The sequence below is a fragment of the Exophiala mesophila genome (assembly GCF_000836275.1).
Source record: "Exophiala mesophila strain CBS 40295 unplaced genomic scaffold supercont1.1, whole genome shotgun sequence".
NCBI classification, from domain to species: domain Eukaryota; kingdom Fungi; phylum Ascomycota; class Eurotiomycetes; order Chaetothyriales; family Herpotrichiellaceae; genus Exophiala; species Exophiala mesophila.
Genome location: NW_015622504.1, coordinates 765,838 through 783,568, shown reverse-complemented (window position 1 = coordinate 783,568; position 17,731 = coordinate 765,838). Strand labels below are relative to the sequence as shown.

The window sequence follows — 17,731 nt, the reverse complement described above, 5'->3', positions numbered from 1 at the left end:
TGCGGGGTACCTGGAGCCTAGAGCCTACTTAGAAGCAAAGAGGCGACAGGATGCCAGGAATCTCCGTGCCCAAGTAAGTAGGCCGAGGGGGCACTACTTGGTGCCCATCCACGCCATCCCATGCGTGCCATGTCAATGTTCTGGAAGGCACATGATCCCTTCCAAATTGATCGTCGTCTGATCATCTGCGATATCTGGTCCTTGCCAACTCTAAGCCTACGAGCCCTGACAATAATTAAACTACTGGCACTGCATTTCATTGGGTGACGCACGTGCTCATGCTCATTTCAAGCAACCGGCTTCCAAAAGTCTCTCTCGAGTCTCCATTCTCCAGTCGCTCCTTCCCCAACTTGCATCATCGTACTTGAACGTGGTGTGCCTGCCGTCTCTGTCTTCAACTTGGTCAAACATCAAAGCCTCACTTTTCCCTCTCGCATCTACCATATCTGATCCCTCGTCGCCATCACAGTGCAGACACCTGCAGAGTGATTATTCTTCTGGCACACATGCCTGAGCTGCCCCGCACTTAGGCCCTCCTCTTCTCGAGGCTGAAATCGACGCGCCATCATGCCATCGTGTTTATACTTTTCCCCTCCAACATGAAACCCGATGTGCCGCCATCATACGAGAGCGCCATCAGCCGCGAAGCCTGGACGGTTATTGCGCCGTGGATACCTTCTAGCGACTTGTGTTCGGCCTGCCTCGTCTCTTGCAAATGGTACTCCATCTTTGTCCCCTTCCTCTGGGGTGATCCTGCTTCCCACTTCGGTATCGAGAACGACGCCGTATATGTCGCCCTCACTCGGTTCAAACGCTCCTTGCGCAAGGCTAGACTCAGCACTCGCGGCTTGACACATACCCTTCATCTTCCTCCTGCCCTAGGCGAGATCTATGGGGGTCCACATCCCACATGGCTGCGCGAAGTTCTCGAGCATTTGCCCAACCTACAGTCCTTGATCGTCTCCAGCCTCCCCTTCTTCGACCACCATAGCCTAGTCGCCCTCAGGTCCACCGGCATCAACAAGAGATCGTCTCAAGGGGAAGATAATACTCTACCTGCCTTTGGCCTCAAACTATTGTTGGCCTCCAATGAGCGCAATACTACCTCTCTCGGGTTGAACATCGCTATATCTCGCTTTCCTTACCTTGTCTATCTTGACCTTTCCTACACCACTCCCGCCAGAGACGCCGCTGTCTTGGCTTCCCTCTCAAATCTGCATGATCTCCAAGTTCTCAAGTTGAGAGGCGTTGGGATGAAAGATGGCGAGGCTGAAGTTCTGGCCAATTCCATTGGCATCAGAGTGCGTTTATTGGATCTGCGGGACAACCTCCTCACCGACATGGCTGTGAGATCTCTGATGCAAGCCTGCTTCCTTCCCTCAGATGCTGCATTCTCCAATTCGTTGAATGTCGAAGACTGGCCCGTGGGTATGGCGCCTGGTCCAGACTTTTTCAGTCTCGATGCCTTGAGGAGCGAGGAACTCGACCACGAATTGCTCAAACAACTCACGAGGCCTCTGACGGGAAGACTGGCATTTGAGGATATCCCCCATCGAGGTCTGACCCATTTGTACATTTCGGGCAATCGTTTGTCTGTTGAGGGCCTGTCTAGTTTGCTGAAATCTGAACGACTTCATATCCTTGACGGCGGCACCGTCGACACAGTCAAAACAATTGCCCGGACCATGTCCCCCTACTCTGAAACAGGTTATATCGATGAAGTCCGTTTTCCCGGCGCCGAGAAACTCATTCCTGTTCTGGCAAATTCTGCCAGCAAGAATTTGACCTATTTACGAGTCGATCATGCCTTGGTCTCTGCCAAACTGGATACCCCAAAAGAGCCCGCTAAGCCCAAGGGATCGGCTGTCGAGCTTGTCGGGTCGCAATCGGTAGTACCAGAGTTGCCCACGGAAGAACGATCTATCGTTGAGGCACCAGCTCCCGCTCATTACGCCACAGAGCTACCTGCAAATGACCAGATATTTGAACTCGATGCAACTCCTGCTTTGCCGAGGCAAGAATTGGTGGGTGACATGATTTATTTTGCCCTCAGTCCACCTGTGGGAGACAAGCCGGCCGACAGTGGCCCCGATCCCGCCGAACAAACGAGTCCTGTCAAGGGTGAAGGGCCATATGCTCCGGAAGTGGTTGAAGATTACAATCATGAAAATGACACAGTACATGACGGAGATCCTCACCCTGCAGAAGAGTCTGAAATCTCGGACGACACGGGAACTCACAGTACCGTCCGGTCAATACTTTCCCCCGTATCTCCTCTCGTTTCACGTCCAAGTCCTGCCCATGGTAGTTTCACGCCTCTGGATGCCACGTTGAATGGACAACAAGGATCTGGCGCTCTACTAGATCTCGCAAAGGCAGCCGCATCAACTCATCAGTCCTCGACGATGTCTTCAGGCCCAATCAAACAAGCCGGTTTGGCCCCTGCTCCCACGACCCCATCCTCTAACGTTCAGCGCCTGGCAAGGATCGAGACTCTTCTCCAAAAGCGCCCGACAGGGTTTCCAAGTAAATCAGTGCAGCCAGGTCAACCTCTCCCTAAGCTCACAGCTCAAGCGCTCAGAACGCTTCATCCGTGTCTGCTCCCGAACTTGAGGACCCTGGTCTTGACAAATGTGCCTACCAGTGTACCAAAGTCCTCCACCATTATTGAGGCCATTAAAGCATTTGTTTCCGCCTGTGCTGACGAGTCTGCTCTCTCTCATCTACTTGCACGAACCGACTACTCCTTACCACCGGGCCGTGCTCGCCACATGGCTGAAGTCGAGCATGCACGGTCTCTTTTTGCCCTACGGACCATCATACTAGAAATGGAACAGCCAGGCTCCAAGCAATCAGAGGCACAACAGCGCAGTTGGCAGCATTCGAGACAACGTCTCAGCATGTCCAAGTCTTCCACGGGAGACATGGACTCGGAAGCACTATGGTCTGCCGCTGAGAATGACTTTTCCTTCTTTGGAGCAGAAGGAGAAGAGCAAGACGAATGTGGGATTTACCAGCACGACCCCGACAAATATTTCCCCACGGCCCATTTTGACGACAAAATCCTTCTGGGCCCCGACGACAGCGGCTCTGGTGTACTTGACAGTGGCGCTAGTAGTCCACGAGGTAGTCTTCATGGGGGCTATCATGGGACACTCAGTCCGTTCAGCATGAATTACGGCAATCTCAAAAGCCCGAGGAACCTGCCATTAGGGAGAAACAGGAGAATGAGCGGCGAGAGCCAGCGGAGTGGGATTTCAATGTCTCATGATGGAACAAGGCAGGTAACAGCAGAGATGCCAGGTGGGTTTACATCACCAGATCTCAGGCAGCACAGATTGGCTCCTCGGTCAGTGCCTGCCGTGGCGGTCCAGGACCTAGAACCAGAGGAGGAAAAGGTTGACGTTGTCGCTGAGCTAGCGGCATGGCGAAAAGAGCGGAAGAAGGCATACGATGATGAGGTGATGAGACAGCGGCTGGCTCGCGACCACTCGGGAAACGGTACCTTCAACAGCTCAACCCCGGGAAATTCACGATCTTCACCATCGAATGGCCCCAGAGGTTACGGGTACGGCTATGATGACGGAGCAACCTCAGCAACGACACAATTTCGTGCGCCAACTTCATCGCCTCAACCGCCCACCATGACGGCTAGAACGAACGGCGACACGGATGTTGACATGCGGCTCATCGAGGGACATTGGAAAGGGGAGATCAAGGTGGTGAGAAACCCGACTCCCAAGGGAAGAACAGGCGTGGTTGACATGTATGGAAACTATTTTGAAAAAGGATATTTGTACCCGTGATGTCATGGAAGATGTTGACGAGCACCATGATTTGTTGATTGTACATGCCTGACGCTGGATCACGATACATGAGGTCTAGAAGCAGCCTTTTGGAAACATGACCTACAGCCAAGGAAGATAATGACGATAATTATAAGATTGCATAATGCTTATTATATTCTGTACCACAAGTCGCTGAACAAACCAATTTTTTTTCCATTATCTGGAGCAGAGTACGGACGCAGGGGAGCGTGCGAGTCAGCTTTACAATCACGAGGGAACAACACAGCACAGCATAGCACAGCAATATAAACGAGGTAGGTTACAGCCAAATGAATTTATATGAGACAAGACAAAGCAGACCAATGTCGGATACAGGTACCTAACCCGGAAAAGTGATTTGCTATTTGATGACTCCATCAACGCCGGCGCTGTCTTTGTGTTTGTGTGTCTGTGTGTATATGCTGGTTTCCATGAATCCTGGCGCCCTCTTGATCATTTGCTCTTATTGCTGGTTGCATTTCTTCATTCGTTCCTTCGTTGGTAGGGTGTATGCCCTACGTGAGGTGGGTCAGGGTTTTCAAGGGTTTTCGGTTCGGTCTCGTTCCAGTTTCCAACATGAGCGACATCTGTTGGGTCCGACAGCGTTATGTAGCGATGTATCCTTGACACATTGTTTCATTCAAGTCTTCTTCCTCATAAGTGACGGCGTAGGGTCAAAAATGTGCTGCCAGTCTAAGCGAGTATGTGCTTTTTGTGCGAGTGAACCATTGTGTGGGCCGGAAGGCATGTCGCAGAGGCTCAGATATCGGTCGTCATCCTCGCCGTTGACAGGCAGAGATTGAATTGGAGCGCCTTGCCGCCTGTGGTGTTCGAGAAACGGAGGCTTCGGTGGGTCGATCCTATTCTGCGATCGGCATCCGCAGAGACCATTGTGACTATGCTCCTTCGCTACCAAACTCTGCTGTCCATTCGGAATTTCGCTTGAGATCTTCACCTGAGACGGTGGGTCTTGAGCTCTTGATTGCACGGATAAAGTCCTTGACCACCAGAGGGGGCTCTAGTAATTTTTCGGAGTCAACGTCCATCCAAGTCATTTCCATGGCGCCACTATCGCCAGGAGAGCAGGGCGTTAGTTTTTCTTCTGAGTCGACCATGACCTGGTAAGTCTTGTTAGTATCACAGTAATCTGGGAGGTTTGCTGATGGGGACTGACCTTTTTGTAATGTGTCGCTGTTTGAATCTTCCGCACTGGTTGCATGAGAGCGTCTTGGACAGCGATGCTTATATCACTTCCTGAATACCCCTCGCTCAAATCCGCAAGAGCCTTGTAGTCTCCCTGCGACAACTCGCATTTGGTGTCTCCAACAGCGAGTTCAAACATCCTCATTCGAGCAGGTTTATCGGGTAAGGAGATGTGCACTCTTCGCTGGAATCGTCGTCGAATAGCTGCGTCAAGTTGCCAAGGAATGTTGGTTGCGCCGAGGATCAAGACCCCCTTGGAGTCCTTTCCCACACCATCCATTTGAACGAGTAATTCGGTCTTGATACGACGTGAAGCTTCCGACTCGCCTTCACCACGGGGACCACACAGAGCATCGACTTCATCGATGAAGATGATGGCGGGTTTATTTTCTCTGGCCATGTTGAACAATTGTTTGACCAATCTTTCTGATTCACCCATCCATTTGCTGACGAGATCAGAAGAAGAGACACTGAAAAAAGTACTGTTGGCTTCGGTGGCGACCGCTTTAGCGAGATATGATTTACCAGTTCCGGGAGGGCCGTATAGGAGGATGCCTTTCCAGGGTTGACGTTTACCCTGGAAGAGATGGGGGAACTTGATGGGGAGAATGACGGCCTCTTTCAAAGCCTCTTTGGCACCTTCCAGACCAGCAACATCTTCCCACTTGACGTTAGGTTTATCGGTCAAGATAGCACCGGTTAATTGACCCCGTAGCTTTTTGCTGTCTGCATCTTCCTCGTCTTTGTCTCCAGCATCACCCTTTCCAGCGCCGTTGACGGCTTTGCCATTAACACCCATGGCGGCAGGCTTCTTTCGATTGCTTGCATCATTGGACTGGATGTGTTGTTTCAGCTTTTCGGCACGATCCATATATTCGCCTGCCTTTGCGCGAATCATCTCCTTAGACTTTGGGTTCTTCTCCCATTTGAGGGCAAGCATGAAGAGTTCGAGGGCGGCATAGTATTGTTGGTAGGCTTGCTCATATGACCCGGCTGTGTCTAGTTCTATTGCCTGTTTGACCGTGTTGATGGCTTTGCCAAGAAAATCGGTATTGGACATGGTGAGGGGTGTGGAAAGACCACAAGGAGGACAAGAAACTCAAGGAGTCGACGTTACAGGCGTTGCAGTGGTGAGATTGCGGGATGCGATAGCGGAGGCGAGGTCAATCACACAGCGAGGACGATGAACGGGATTCGCAGCCAGAATTGAATGAGATAGGCGACGACGGGCAACAAAGACACAAGTCGGTCAGAAGGTGGCGTGGAAACCCTGGACAGATTTGATCAGGAGGTAGGTTGGTGAAGCTCGCAACAATCAGGGTCGGCGATAGTGAAGGGAGGGCAGAAGCAGAGAGCAAAGGACAGGGAGTTGGTGGTTGGTTGTGGAAGTAGATGGACCAACAATGAAGTTGTCAGGTCAGCGTCTACCCGCGTGGGTTGGGATACGAAGTGAGTGGACGGGCGAGTGCAGGCGCAGGCGCAGGCGGCATTGGATCATTATTGATCAGGAATGGAATGGAAGCCGTGGGAGCCCCGCGAATCATAATCAATACACACTTGCCCTATCTGAGTAAGGTGGGTATTGCGTTTTTCCAAAGTTACAATACAACGTAACATCATCTTTGGCTGTGAGGCTCTCGCTCATGAAACCACCTGCATGAGTTGATCGACTGTCCATCCCACAACCCTTGACATTGTCCATTCGCATTGGGGTTGCTCAAAGATGGATCAGGACAGGTCACAACTGCAGTCCTCTTCAGAGGCTCTGCAGAAGTTCCAGGATGGTATGAATTGTCCCCCACCAGTCCCGCGCAAGTATTGACCTGCTCTTCTAGATCTTCAATCAGCAGTCGAGGCCCGCCAGAGGCTTGAGGCCCAGCAACAAGAGAACCTGGCTGTCCAGAAAGAATTCGCATCTTTGGCCGACGATGCCACCATCTACAAACTTGTTGGACCGGTGCTGCTCAAACAAGAAAGAGGCGAGGCCACCAGCGCCGTGGATGGGAGACTGGACTTTATCACAAAAGAGATTGGAAGAACCGAAGCGAGAATCAAATCAATCCAAGAAGAGTCGGAGAAAACAAGGATGGAAGTTATGCAGTTACAACAAAAGATCCAGCTCGCCGCCCAACAACAAGGTCCTTGAAACCTCCAACCACTACACCCGATCACATACCGCCCGGTCTTGTAGACCACCAAAAGAAGTAAGAGACGGACATGGGCCCAGATGTGACTGCAAACAAGCTCTCCTCTCACTTCGTCGCCATCTTCGTCCTGGGTGCACGCATTTCTCCAGGAGCCAGTTCAGACAATAGCACATGTCGACGGCGTTGACATCATTGCTCTGAACAGCAAAGTCCCTCTCTAGCACTCTAAGGCTGCTGAGGAACAATGAGTCTCCATGTTAAAAGACCATTCACTTGAGATCTTGTGGATCACATGATCATCCAGCAGGCAGTGGGAGCAACAACTGCGAGTGGGGGATAATCCCTAGTCGAAGCAAAGCCCCGGCAACATAAGTCGGGTTTTCACTAAATTATGACTGTTTATGAATATTAATCATCATTTCTACCTCCGTTGATGCTTTTATACGTAGCAAGATAATGTTGTAACTCTGACTTGAACATTTTTGGGAATTGCGGCGAAACCAGAGTTCCTCGAATCTGATTGGCGGAGCACTTCCAGTCTTGGCATTATTTTCGAGTTCTGCTTTCTCTGTTGTCAGGGAATTTCTTTTCTTCCCTCCAAACACATATGCAACCAAAGTATCGCCCAATCCAAGACGATACGAAAGTAGCACACAATTCATGTGACATAACTTGAATCTGTGAAAAATAAAATGCCTCAAGAGAAGAAGAAGCGGGGTCGTCGGGAGGAGAAGAAGACCAAACGCAAGGCAGAAGATCAACCAGAAAGACCATCCAAGAAATCTCGGTCAGACGACGTGTACAACCCCGAGAATGCCGAAGCACCGCTCACAGTCAGCGGTGATGCTGGTGATGATTACATTGGATTCGATCTACAGCCAGCCCCCGGTGTTCATGCCCCTTCCTTCGAACCCGAATTCCACGGCCTCTTAGACCCCCAGGAACAAGAGTACTACGCCAGCGTCAACAGCAAGATGGTTGCCGACGATTTTGAATCAGATGAGGATCGTGCGCTATTCATCCAAGCGGTTTACAGAGAAACTCAAGGCAAGGAGTTGAAGGTAGCCTCCAGTCAGTCCTGCTCGCGATACCTCGAGAAAATCATTCTACGCTCAACTCCTTCCCAACTGAGAAGACTTTTCAGCAAGTTTCTCGGCAACTTGACATATCTCGTCCGCCATCGATTTGGCAGTCATTGCTGTGAAACCTTGTTCCTCAACGCTGCCAAGCATATGACCAAGGCAGAGGTCAACTCAGGCGATGATGATTATGACGACGACAACGATGACGGCGAAGATGAAGAAGCAGGAGAGCCTTCTCTGTCACTGGAGGACTTGTTCCTTGCCACCGCCGAAGAGCTCAAACCAAACATGGGCTTCTTGCTCACCGACCGATTTGCATCACATACCGTTCGAGTTTTGTTCTTGGTTTTGTCGGGCCAACCAGTAGACGACGAGTCAATCAAGGCAGTTCTTGCCAGCAAGAAGAAGGAGAAACTAGAAACAGTTTCGGCAACGAACTCAACAGACTCCGACCAGAAGAGATTTGTGCCGAAGACATTTTCGCAAGCTTTATCACAGTTGATAAACAGCGCCGTTACTTCGCTCGATACCACCTATCTGCGAGCTTTGGCAACCCATCCCACCGGAAATCCTGTGCTACAACTTCTACTACAACTCGAATTCTCTGCTCCCAAATCAAAACAAGCCGAATCCTCGGCACTATACCAAAAGCTTTTCCCAGACGAATCTCTCGAAGAAGACACCGAGAGCGCGAAATTTATTTCTGGTTTGCTCTACGATCCCACTGGATCTCACCTAGTGGAGACTTTGGTTCAAAAACTGCCGGGCAAGAAGTTCAAGCCCCTGTACAAGAACGTCCTAAAACCCAAGCTCGCCAACATGGCCAAGAACGATATCGCTAGCTACGTGGCCATCAGAGTTCTAGAAAGGTTGGGTAAAGACGATCTTCAAGAAGCCAAAGAGCTACTATTACCTGAAATGTCCACACTTGTCTCACGGAAAAGGACAGGATTGATCAAAACCCTGGCCGAGAGATGCGCTGTTCGAAAAGTCGGCTTAGCTGACCTGACAGAGATCTTCACACATGGATACGGAGACGAGAAGGAATTCATCTTGAACGTTCTAGAGTACAAGCCGTCAGGTGAAATGGAAGGGACAGAGAACAAGGAGACGACACCTCAAGCATCAACCCACGGATCATTGTTGGCACAATCACTTCTAGCTTCGCCTGCGACAGCGCCCTTGGTTCAAAACAGTCTGTTGGGTCTGCCTGCCTCCACCATCATAGCATTGGCCAAGGTTCCCGCAAGCAGCCGCCTTATTCAATCTGCACTGGTCCCCAGTCACGACAACTTGGCTTTCCGACGTCGCTTTGTGCCACTCTTCTATGGCCACATTGTTGAACTTGCCTTGGATGTGACATCTTCCTACGTGGCCGATGGGTTGTACCACGCCACGGAAGGTCTCCATTTCATGAAGGAAACTCTGGCACGAGAACTCGCCTCCAAAGAGACAGAGCTTCGAAATAGCCCGTTCGGGAAAAATGTGTGGAGGAATTGGCACATGGAACTATTTACCAGACGTCCTGGTGAGTGGCGTGCAGTGGCCAAGAATGCCGGACATGATGAGCATGCAAGAGCACCAGGTGGCCCTCAAGCACCCAGTGTCTCTGCACGACAAGGGCAGGACACGACAGCGAAGAAATCAGCCATTCAACTCGCACGGGAAAGACATGCACAGAAGCAGGCACAAGAGGCCAAAAAAAGGACACCTGCGACCTCGGCCAACAGGGTTGTTCCCACCAACGCCTAGAGATGATGGAGCAGACATCGTGTTCCAACTTCCATCACACGATAGCGAATTGCATATCTTTCAGTCGATAGTGATACTTTTACCGAGTATATCTCCCACGGCCTGCGCCGAGCAATGACCCACTCTTGCGGTCCACACATTATGTGTCACAGCCTTGCGATGGCGTCATTGGGAGAAATTTTACCACGTCTGGCCTTGACCAGTCATCCATCCACATGATGATAGCGATAGTTCAGCAGTTACACTGAGCGTTGTCGATAAGATTGTTGTTTCTTGAACATAACCTTCATATCCTGTATAGTTTTCTTAATAATGCTGGGGCATTACCGCCGTCTGGTGTAGAGGATTTGACCGCACGTATCCGACATAGGATTTTTCACTTGTGACCGTTTGGAAACATGGGCGATCCCTCTGAGTCATGTTACAATGGCGACATATCCAGGATTAATGGCCATAGTCTCCACGGAAACACAAACGTCAAGACGACAAACTCTTTGGCGAATCAGATCGCTGTCGAGACAGAACAACTGTTAAGGTCAGTGCTCGACCTGGTCATCCCATTTCTCAACAAGGCCGACAACGAACGACAATCCCATCGCGACAACCAGGCCATTTCGCCTTCCAGTCTAGTCGACGCCAAATCTCCCCAAGAACTCACTGAAATTCTCCGCCAGAATGGCACACTGACACTGCCTGACCAAGGGACTTCACAAGACGGCCTCGTACAGAGTCTGAAGTCCCTCCTGGCATATAGCGTCAACACATCGGCGCCAGGATTTCTTGATAAACTCTATGGAGCACCACTGCCACCGGGGATAGCAGCAGAATTGATTCTAGGTGTCCTGAACACCAATCTGCATGTCTACCAGGTCTCGCCAGTGCTGACGTTGATGGAGACGCACGTCACACGGGCACTCGCCGCGCTCTTTGGTTTCACAGGTCCCCGTGCCGGCGGTATCAACGTTCAAGGCGGCTCTGCCAGTAACACAACTTCGATTGTGATTGCAAGAAACACTCTATTTCCCAGGACCAAGGCCTATGGCAACAGTGTGGACGGCTTGGACCTGGTCCTCTTCACGAGCGAGCACGGTCATTATAGCATCACAAAAGCGGCCCAACAGTGTGGGTTTGGCAGTGATGCTGTCATTAGTATCCCAGTGGACGAGGTCACTGGTAGGATAGTGCCTACGAAGTTCGAGGAGTTGATTGTGCAACAGAAGCAATTAGGCAAGACCCCATTCTATGTCAACGCCACAGCAGGCACGACAGTGCTCGGCAGTTTCGACCCCTTCGATCAGATAGTTCAGATCGCAAGGAAATATGGCATTTGGGTCCACGTCGATGGTGCGTGGGGCGGTAGTGTTGTCTTCTCCAAGACGCTTCGAGATCAGAAGCTGAGAGGGATTGAAGGGGCAGACAGTATTGCCACCAATCCCCATAAAATGCTCGGTGTTCCGGTAACTTGCAGTTTTCTTCTGTTGTCAGATTTGAGAAAAGCAGAACGGGCTTGCACCCTGAGAGCAGGTTATCTGTTCCACGATGTGGACGACAGCGAGCCTGAAGACGAGGAGGTCAATGCTGAGGCTCATTCATGGGATAATGACGATGAAGAATGGGTTCAGCCCGTCGATCTGGCCGACCTGACACTCCAATGCGGTCGAAGAGGAGACAGTCTCAAGTTCTTCCTCAGCTGGCAGTATTATGGCACTTTGGGCTATGCCTCCAAGGTTGAGACGGCATATTCAGTCGCCTCGCATATGGCGAACCTGGTGTCCCAAAGAGAAAACCTTGTGCTCGTCAGTGAGAACCCACCACCATGTCTGCAGGTATGCTTCTACTATGCTCCTGGTGGGAAATTTCTGCACCAGCTACCCATAGACCGGGTTGCCACGGAAGAGGACAGGGCACGGATCGGGAAGAAGAACTCGGTTGTTACTTCTCGTATCACCAAAGCGTTGATCTCGAGAGGCTACATGACCGACTTTGCTCCGGCGCTTGGTCATGAGGTGGAAAAGGGGGCATTCTTCAGGGTTGTGGTCAATATCAGTACCATCAAGGAGACAGTGGAGCGTCTGGTCACCGAGGTTGAAGATATTGGGAGCACTGTTGTCAAGGACTTGAAGCAACGGCGTGGATGAGCAAATGATGACCAGAAGTCATAGAGATCATGCTTGAGGGTAGGTGGATTATACATGATAGACCACTTTACGCTTGAGCTCCAGGATTTGGACTTGCCAGGCGTCGAGAAAACTGGTCAGGGTACTCAACGTACTCAACGTACTCAATGGTGGAAGAAGATCAGGGCTGCGTTCCATGACTTGTGTGGATGTAGGTGGCCAACGAGCATCGTGCGACACGTGATGTCTGCTTTCTTGGTATTTTTCCTGTGTCTCCATCAACACCACATCTATATCTAAGCCGCACATCAGACCTTCCACAATCCTCGACAAGTTTCAGCCGGATGGCGTGAAGCGGTCAAGTCTTGTTAGCCGGTGAGTACAACACCTTGACTGCAAGGCGCTGAGACATCTCACTTGGCAAGGCGCATAGTGACGTGTGCACCACGACTACGTTCATTAGCTGTCCATGCGAATGATGCCTTAATGATTCTGGGCAGGCAAACAGACATCTTCAACAAGCAAATGTCAAGTCTTCGGAGCTCAATGCGCAGCCAAATACAAGGCAATCAGGCGATGAACAATCCCATTCTCAGGTAGTGCCGTCGCCAAGGTGAAGCCAGCGTATGCCGAGCGACTCTCCCCGACGTCTGAGTTGTTCGCTTGTCAAGCATCCGTCCCACTTCTCCGCCAAAAACTTCACTACACCTTCTGCTGAGAGAGGCTGTGCAGCTCTAGATGCCTGATCGCGGATTTTGGCACATTGTTTTGGTTTGCAGAGCCAGATACTCTAGGAAGACAATTGCTCTCAGACGGTATGTACGAGAAGATGCCTCCGAGAACAACAGTCTCGGCAATAAGCTGTCTGGCCGATGCTGTATAGCATATATAAGAGCCCGTCTCTCCAGTATTCCCGCATTTACACCCCCAGTGTACTCGAGTGGCGCACGGATATTAACTGCAGTCTCCAGTCAATACTTCCTCTTTGTATTGGTGTATGAGTCGAGATCATGAAGCTCTCAAACAACCTCTTACTATTATTGCCGTTCCTTTTCTCCGAAGCTCTTGGGGATCTTGAAGAAAGAGCCGCGGCCCTGCGAAGGATAGCCGTCACTGTACACAACACATTCGAGGCCATGAACAGACTTGGACATATCCCTGAGATTCCGAGCCCTCATACTTACGACTATAATAGCGTGTCATTGGACTTCGACGCTCCAGATCTGGGCAGTCTGGATTCTGGACTAGATCCAAACCGAGTCGCCAACTACTCTCTCAAATCAATCAGCCCTTATCTCACGCCCCAAGCGACCAAGTATGCCAAGGCGAACCCATTCGCCTTCGTCGTCAATTTTGGCCAGTTGATGTCAAAGAATCCCACCGATGACGAACTATTGAAGATCATCCGAATGCCTACCATCTCGGAGGTTGTGACGACGACATTGACGACCAGAGTCTCGTCGACGGTCCCCTCGGTCACAGCTGCACCTTCATTGGTCTCCAAAGTCAGTTCTCTCCTCTCAGTCGCCACGTCTATGGCCGCCGCTTCCAGCTCCATCATTGATGAAGCCGTTAACGATAATATATTCCACCTCGCTGGCGTCCTCTATGCTTCTGCTACCTCGACCGCTCCAGCCTCCAATCCGACAAAGGTGATCAAGATGACATTTCCCGCAAATGAGGTTTGGCCTCGAAGAACTGCTACACTCACCGTCAGGAATTTGCCGACAGCAAAGTGATCCGACCCGGGAGAGAGCTTTAGGAGCATGGAGAAGAATCCCAAGAGGAGAAGTGGAAAATTAAGGATATCTAAGGAGACTAAGGTATGGTCCCTTCTCTCAGGTCCGCAATAACGGTTGGCGACTATATTATCTACGACATTGAAGGCTCAGTCAACGGACATGTATAAAAAGTATTGAGTTTCATGGTGGGCAGTGTTTTTGTAATATGATACCATAGACTGTACATCAAGTTCTATTTAGATTCCCTATTTGAAATACAAGTTCTGGAATACCTCATTTTTTGGCATATGGAACACGATATCTATCACGTGATATACGACCATGTACGGCGGAATTTATCAACATTTGCCCCTTATTTTTGCCCCACCGTGATTTGGACAACGTGAGCGCAGCCACAGCGAACTCTCGAACTGATCGATTTGTCCCCTCGTCTAAACGATTCCACTATCATCGCCTCTTCAGGACATCTGACTCCGTTCGACCACTGAATCTCTCTTCCAGATTTGCAATCAAAGAATTCGACGGAAACTTCTATCTCATTGGCTGGTGCTATGAAACTCGTTGTCATGGCACGATAGCCTCTTTGATCACCGCCTACCTGATCACTCCAACTCGATCCCTATACACACTCGTGTTCCCCCCTTCCTACCTCACACAATCGACCGCAGACATGGCCATGAATCGAATGCGGAGCGCCTTTGCGCCTCCGCGGAAGGGTGAGACCTTTGAGCTTAGATCAGGACTTGTGTATGTTACAACTCTCCTAACTCAATGCCCTGAATCGTCGTGCTGACTGGAGCCTTTGTCTAGTTCCCAATATGCCTACGAGCGGTAAGAAGGCTAAACCCGCCCATGATCGTCTTAACCCAGCCCATTCTAACTACCGCGCTTTCAGAAAAGAGGCCATTCAGAAAACCATCATGGCCATGACCTTGGGCAAAGACGTGTCCCAATTGTTCCCCGATGTCCTCAAGAACATTGCAACTGCCGATTTGGACCAGAAGAAGTTGGTCTACCTATACCTAATGTATGTGTGTCGGATCCTTCTCTTTGCGTCAATACATGCTCACAAGTTGTCAGGAACTATGCCAAATCACACCCCGATCTCTGTATCCTTGCCGTCAACACCTTCGTTCAGGACTCTGAAGACCCCAACCCGCTCATTCGTGCATTGGCCATCCGAACGATGGGCTGTATCAGAGTTGACAAGATGATTGATTATATGGAAGAGCCCTTACGAAAGACCCTCCGAGATGAATCGCCTTACGTTCGCAAGACCGCAGCCATCTGCGTCGCCAAGCTGTTTGATTTGAACCCTTCGATGTGTCTGGAGAACGGGTTTCTGGAAACCTTACAAGAATTGATTGGCGACCCCAACCCCATGGTGGTTGCCAATGCTGTCCAAGCACTCTCTGAGATCCAGGAGTCAGCTCCAGAGATGAACAGTCTCCAGATCACTCCTACCACACTGAAAAAGCTGCTCATGGCTCTCAATGAATGTACAGAGTGGGGTCGTGTCACCCTGTTGACTACGCTAGCAGATTACAAGGCACACGATGTAAAGGAGGCCGAACACATTTGCGAACGAGTCGCTCCACAATTTCAGCATGTCAACTCCAGCGTAGTCATGGCCGCCGTCAAGGCTGTCTTTCTACACATGAGGTCTCTTTCCAGTGATGCTCAAAAGACATATATGAAGAAGATGGCCCCTCCGCTGGTCACATTGGTATCTTCTGCACCAGAAGTTCAATACGTTGCTCTCCGAAACATCGACCTCCTCCTACAGAAGCAGCCCGAAATCCTCAGCAAAGAGATCCGTGTGTTCTTTTGCAAGTACAATGACCCCCCTTACCTCAAGTTTCAGAAACTGGAAATCATGGTCCGGATTGCAAACGAGGCCAACGTGGATCAGCTATTGGCAGAACTCAAGGAGTATGCATTGGAAGTCGACATGGATTTCGTCCGCCGGGCGGTGAAAGCCATCGGCCAGGTTGCCATTAAAATCGAAAGTGCGAGTGAGAGATGTGTCAATGCTCTTCTTGACCTGATCAACACCAAAGTCAACTATGTCGTCCAGGAGGTAATCGTGGTTATCAAGGACATTTTCCGCAAGTATCCTGGATACGAAGGCATTATTCCGACCCTGTGCCAATGCATAGATGAGCTCGACGAGCCAAATGCTCGGGCTTCTCTAATCTGGATTGTTGGCGAGTATGCAGAGAAAATCAGCAATGCTGGCGATATCCTTGGTGGTTTTGTCGATGGCTTCAATGAAGAATTTGCACAGGTATGCCAGGCTGCTCTACGATCCGAAAATGCAATCGCTAATCCTTAGAAGACACAACTACAAATCCTGACCGCAGTGGTGAAATTATTCCTCAAGCGGCCTCAAGCGGCCCAGGGGCTAGTTCAGAAGGTCCTGAACGCTGCTACCGCTGACAACGACAACCCCGATATCCGTGACCGAGCGTACGTCTACTGGCGACTTCTTTCCAACACCAGCGATCAGAATGCTCCCAAGAACATCATCCTCTCCGAAAAGCCTCCCATCACAACAACCATTCAATCCCTACCCCCTCAACTACTCGATCGACTCCTCGGAGAACTTTCTAGCCTTGCTTCAGTCTACCACAAACCTCCTGAGCAATTTGTTGGACAAGGCCGCTTTGGTGCAGACGCTGTGCAACAAGCAGCGATTGAAGAAGCAATGCAAAATGCTCGAGAAAATCCCATCGCCGCCGCTGCCGCCGCCGCGGCAGCAGCAGCCGCACCAGGCACCACACCCGAAGCACAGAATAATGTTGAAAATCTTCTTGATATTGACTTTGATGGCTCAGCGCCAGCTTCGACATCGGAAAAGCCATCGAATGGACTTTCAGGACTGGAAGGTCTTGCAGGCACTCCACACAGAGTGGCGTCACCATCCAATCAGCCCTCATCAGCAAACAACATGGACGATCTACTTGGGGTCTTTGGCAACGGCAGCTCGTCGGCAGGGCCATCTGGATCTGGCTTTGGTGGAATGTCTGACAATGATATCATGAACGGCTTTGCTTCGATGGACTTGACCGGTTCCCAGCCGCCACCGCCTCAACAACAACTTAGCCAAGGCGGCAAAAAGAAAACGAATGAAGATCTGCTCTCCTTATTCTAAGGAAGCTCCTTAGGGGAGTAAGAGTCTAACCTCGCGTTTGGGAGCTTCCACCTGCGCCCACGGATGACATTTGTTGTAAGATGAGGTGGATACTCTCTCGAAAGGGGACTGAGAAAAGTGATCCTGAGAGATTTTCTTGAGATCTAAGCACAACACATCGACTTTGGACGCGTTGACTGGGTGCTCGAATCGTGGCAGATAGGCCTGATATGACTTGATTAAGGCTGAGGTGTGCGTGGAGATGGTTCACAACATTTTCAGCTCGATCATCTGGATGCGACAGAGTCTCGTCAAACCTTCCACCCTCATTCTCAATACAAAGTAGGCCGAGCAACCCTTCGCTACCAAAATTTTGAGAATCTGATGACGCCTGCGCTCGACGGTCTTCTTTAAAGTTGATCTGGACACTGCTATAGCACGGTCATCCTCGAGGCACGAAATATAACACGATAGGTGGTGACAAGCAGTAAATCTCAAATATATGTGGCGAGTAGCAGCTGCATATAACGCTAAGTCGCCTACAGAGCTCTAGACATCACTGCCATATCCTCTCTCCAGGGCACTCTCTCCAGGGCACCCTCCACATAGCACTTCTCTCTAGGGCACTCTCTGGGGCACTCTCCAAGTAGGGCAATCGTTGGTTGGTGGAGAATGGAAGGTATGCCGAGGACTTAGACGCTAAGCCATTTTCCGCAGTCGCGTCTTTC

The 17,731-nt window shown here is 50.5% G+C and overlaps 6 protein-coding genes across 6 annotated transcripts; 5 read left to right on the top strand and 1 right to left on the bottom strand.

Annotated features, from left to right (window-relative positions):
- The first annotated feature begins 174 nt into the window (after nt 1-174).
- PV10_00263 (uncharacterized protein) lies at nt 175-3,982 on the top strand. Its single transcript, XM_016364307.1, has one exon. It carries the CDS (start codon nt 600-602, stop codon nt 3,804-3,806), a length of 3,207 nt encoding a protein of 1,068 aa, XP_016227956.1. The 5' UTR covers nt 175-599; the 3' UTR covers nt 3,807-3,982.
- A 125-nt stretch (nt 3,983-4,107) lies between these two features.
- PV10_00262 (uncharacterized protein) lies at nt 4,108-6,484 on the bottom strand. The gene is made up of 2 exons (XM_016364306.1): nt 5,002-6,484; nt 4,108-4,945 (listed from the first exon to the last, which is right to left on the bottom strand). Exons 1-2 carry the CDS (start codon nt 6,088-6,090, stop codon nt 4,724-4,726), a joined length of 1,311 nt encoding a protein of 436 aa, XP_016227955.1. The 5' UTR covers nt 6,091-6,484; the 3' UTR covers nt 4,108-4,723.
- Nucleotides 6,485-7,810: 1,326 nt separating this feature from the next.
- On the top strand, nt 7,811-10,011 carry PV10_00261 (uncharacterized protein; the record flags this gene model as incomplete). The annotated part of the gene is made up of 1 exon (XM_016364305.1): nt 7,811-10,011. Exon 1 carries the CDS (start codon nt 7,870-7,872, stop codon nt 10,009-10,011), a length of 2,142 nt encoding a protein of 713 aa, XP_016227954.1. The 5' UTR covers nt 7,811-7,869.
- A 304-nt stretch (nt 10,012-10,315) lies between these two features.
- PV10_00260 (uncharacterized protein) lies at nt 10,316-12,419 on the top strand. The gene has a single exon (XM_016364304.1). It carries the CDS (start codon nt 10,410-10,412, stop codon nt 12,147-12,149), a length of 1,740 nt encoding a protein of 579 aa, XP_016227953.1. The 5' UTR covers nt 10,316-10,409; the 3' UTR covers nt 12,150-12,419.
- A 719-nt stretch (nt 12,420-13,138) lies between these two features.
- Nucleotides 13,139-14,060, top strand: PV10_00259 (uncharacterized protein; the record flags this gene model as incomplete). The annotated part of the gene is made up of 1 exon (XM_016364303.1): nt 13,139-14,060. The coding sequence occupies one exon, from the start codon at nt 13,139-13,141 to the stop codon at nt 13,865-13,867; it is 729 nt and encodes a 242-aa protein (XP_016227952.1). The 3' UTR covers nt 13,868-14,060.
- A 480-nt stretch (nt 14,061-14,540) lies between these two features.
- PV10_00258 (uncharacterized protein) lies at nt 14,541-17,024 on the top strand (the record flags this gene model as incomplete). The annotated part of the gene is made up of 5 exons (XM_016364302.1): nt 14,541-14,617; nt 14,681-14,701; nt 14,766-14,897; nt 14,951-16,157; nt 16,209-17,024. 5 exons carry the CDS (start codon nt 14,541-14,543, stop codon nt 17,022-17,024), a joined length of 2,253 nt encoding a protein of 750 aa, XP_016227951.1.
- Nucleotides 17,025-17,731: the final 707 nt, after the last annotated feature.

Bases quoted from the DNA above. Each gene is read 5' to 3' on its own strand.
- PV10_00263 (XM_016364307.1), top strand. From the start codon at position 600: ATGAAACCCGATGTGCCGCCATCATACGAGAGCGCCATCAGCCGCGAA.
- PV10_00262 (XM_016364306.1), bottom strand. From the start codon at position 6,090: ATGTCCAATACCGATTTTCTTGGCAAAGCCATCAACACGGTCAAACAG. The intron at 4,946-5,001 runs GTCAGTCCCCAT...AAGACTTACCAG, and splicing joins CAGCGACACATTACAAAAAG to GTCATGGTCGACTCAGAAGA.
- PV10_00260 (XM_016364304.1), top strand. From the start codon at position 10,410: ATGGGCGATCCCTCTGAGTCATGTTACAATGGCGACATATCCAGGATT.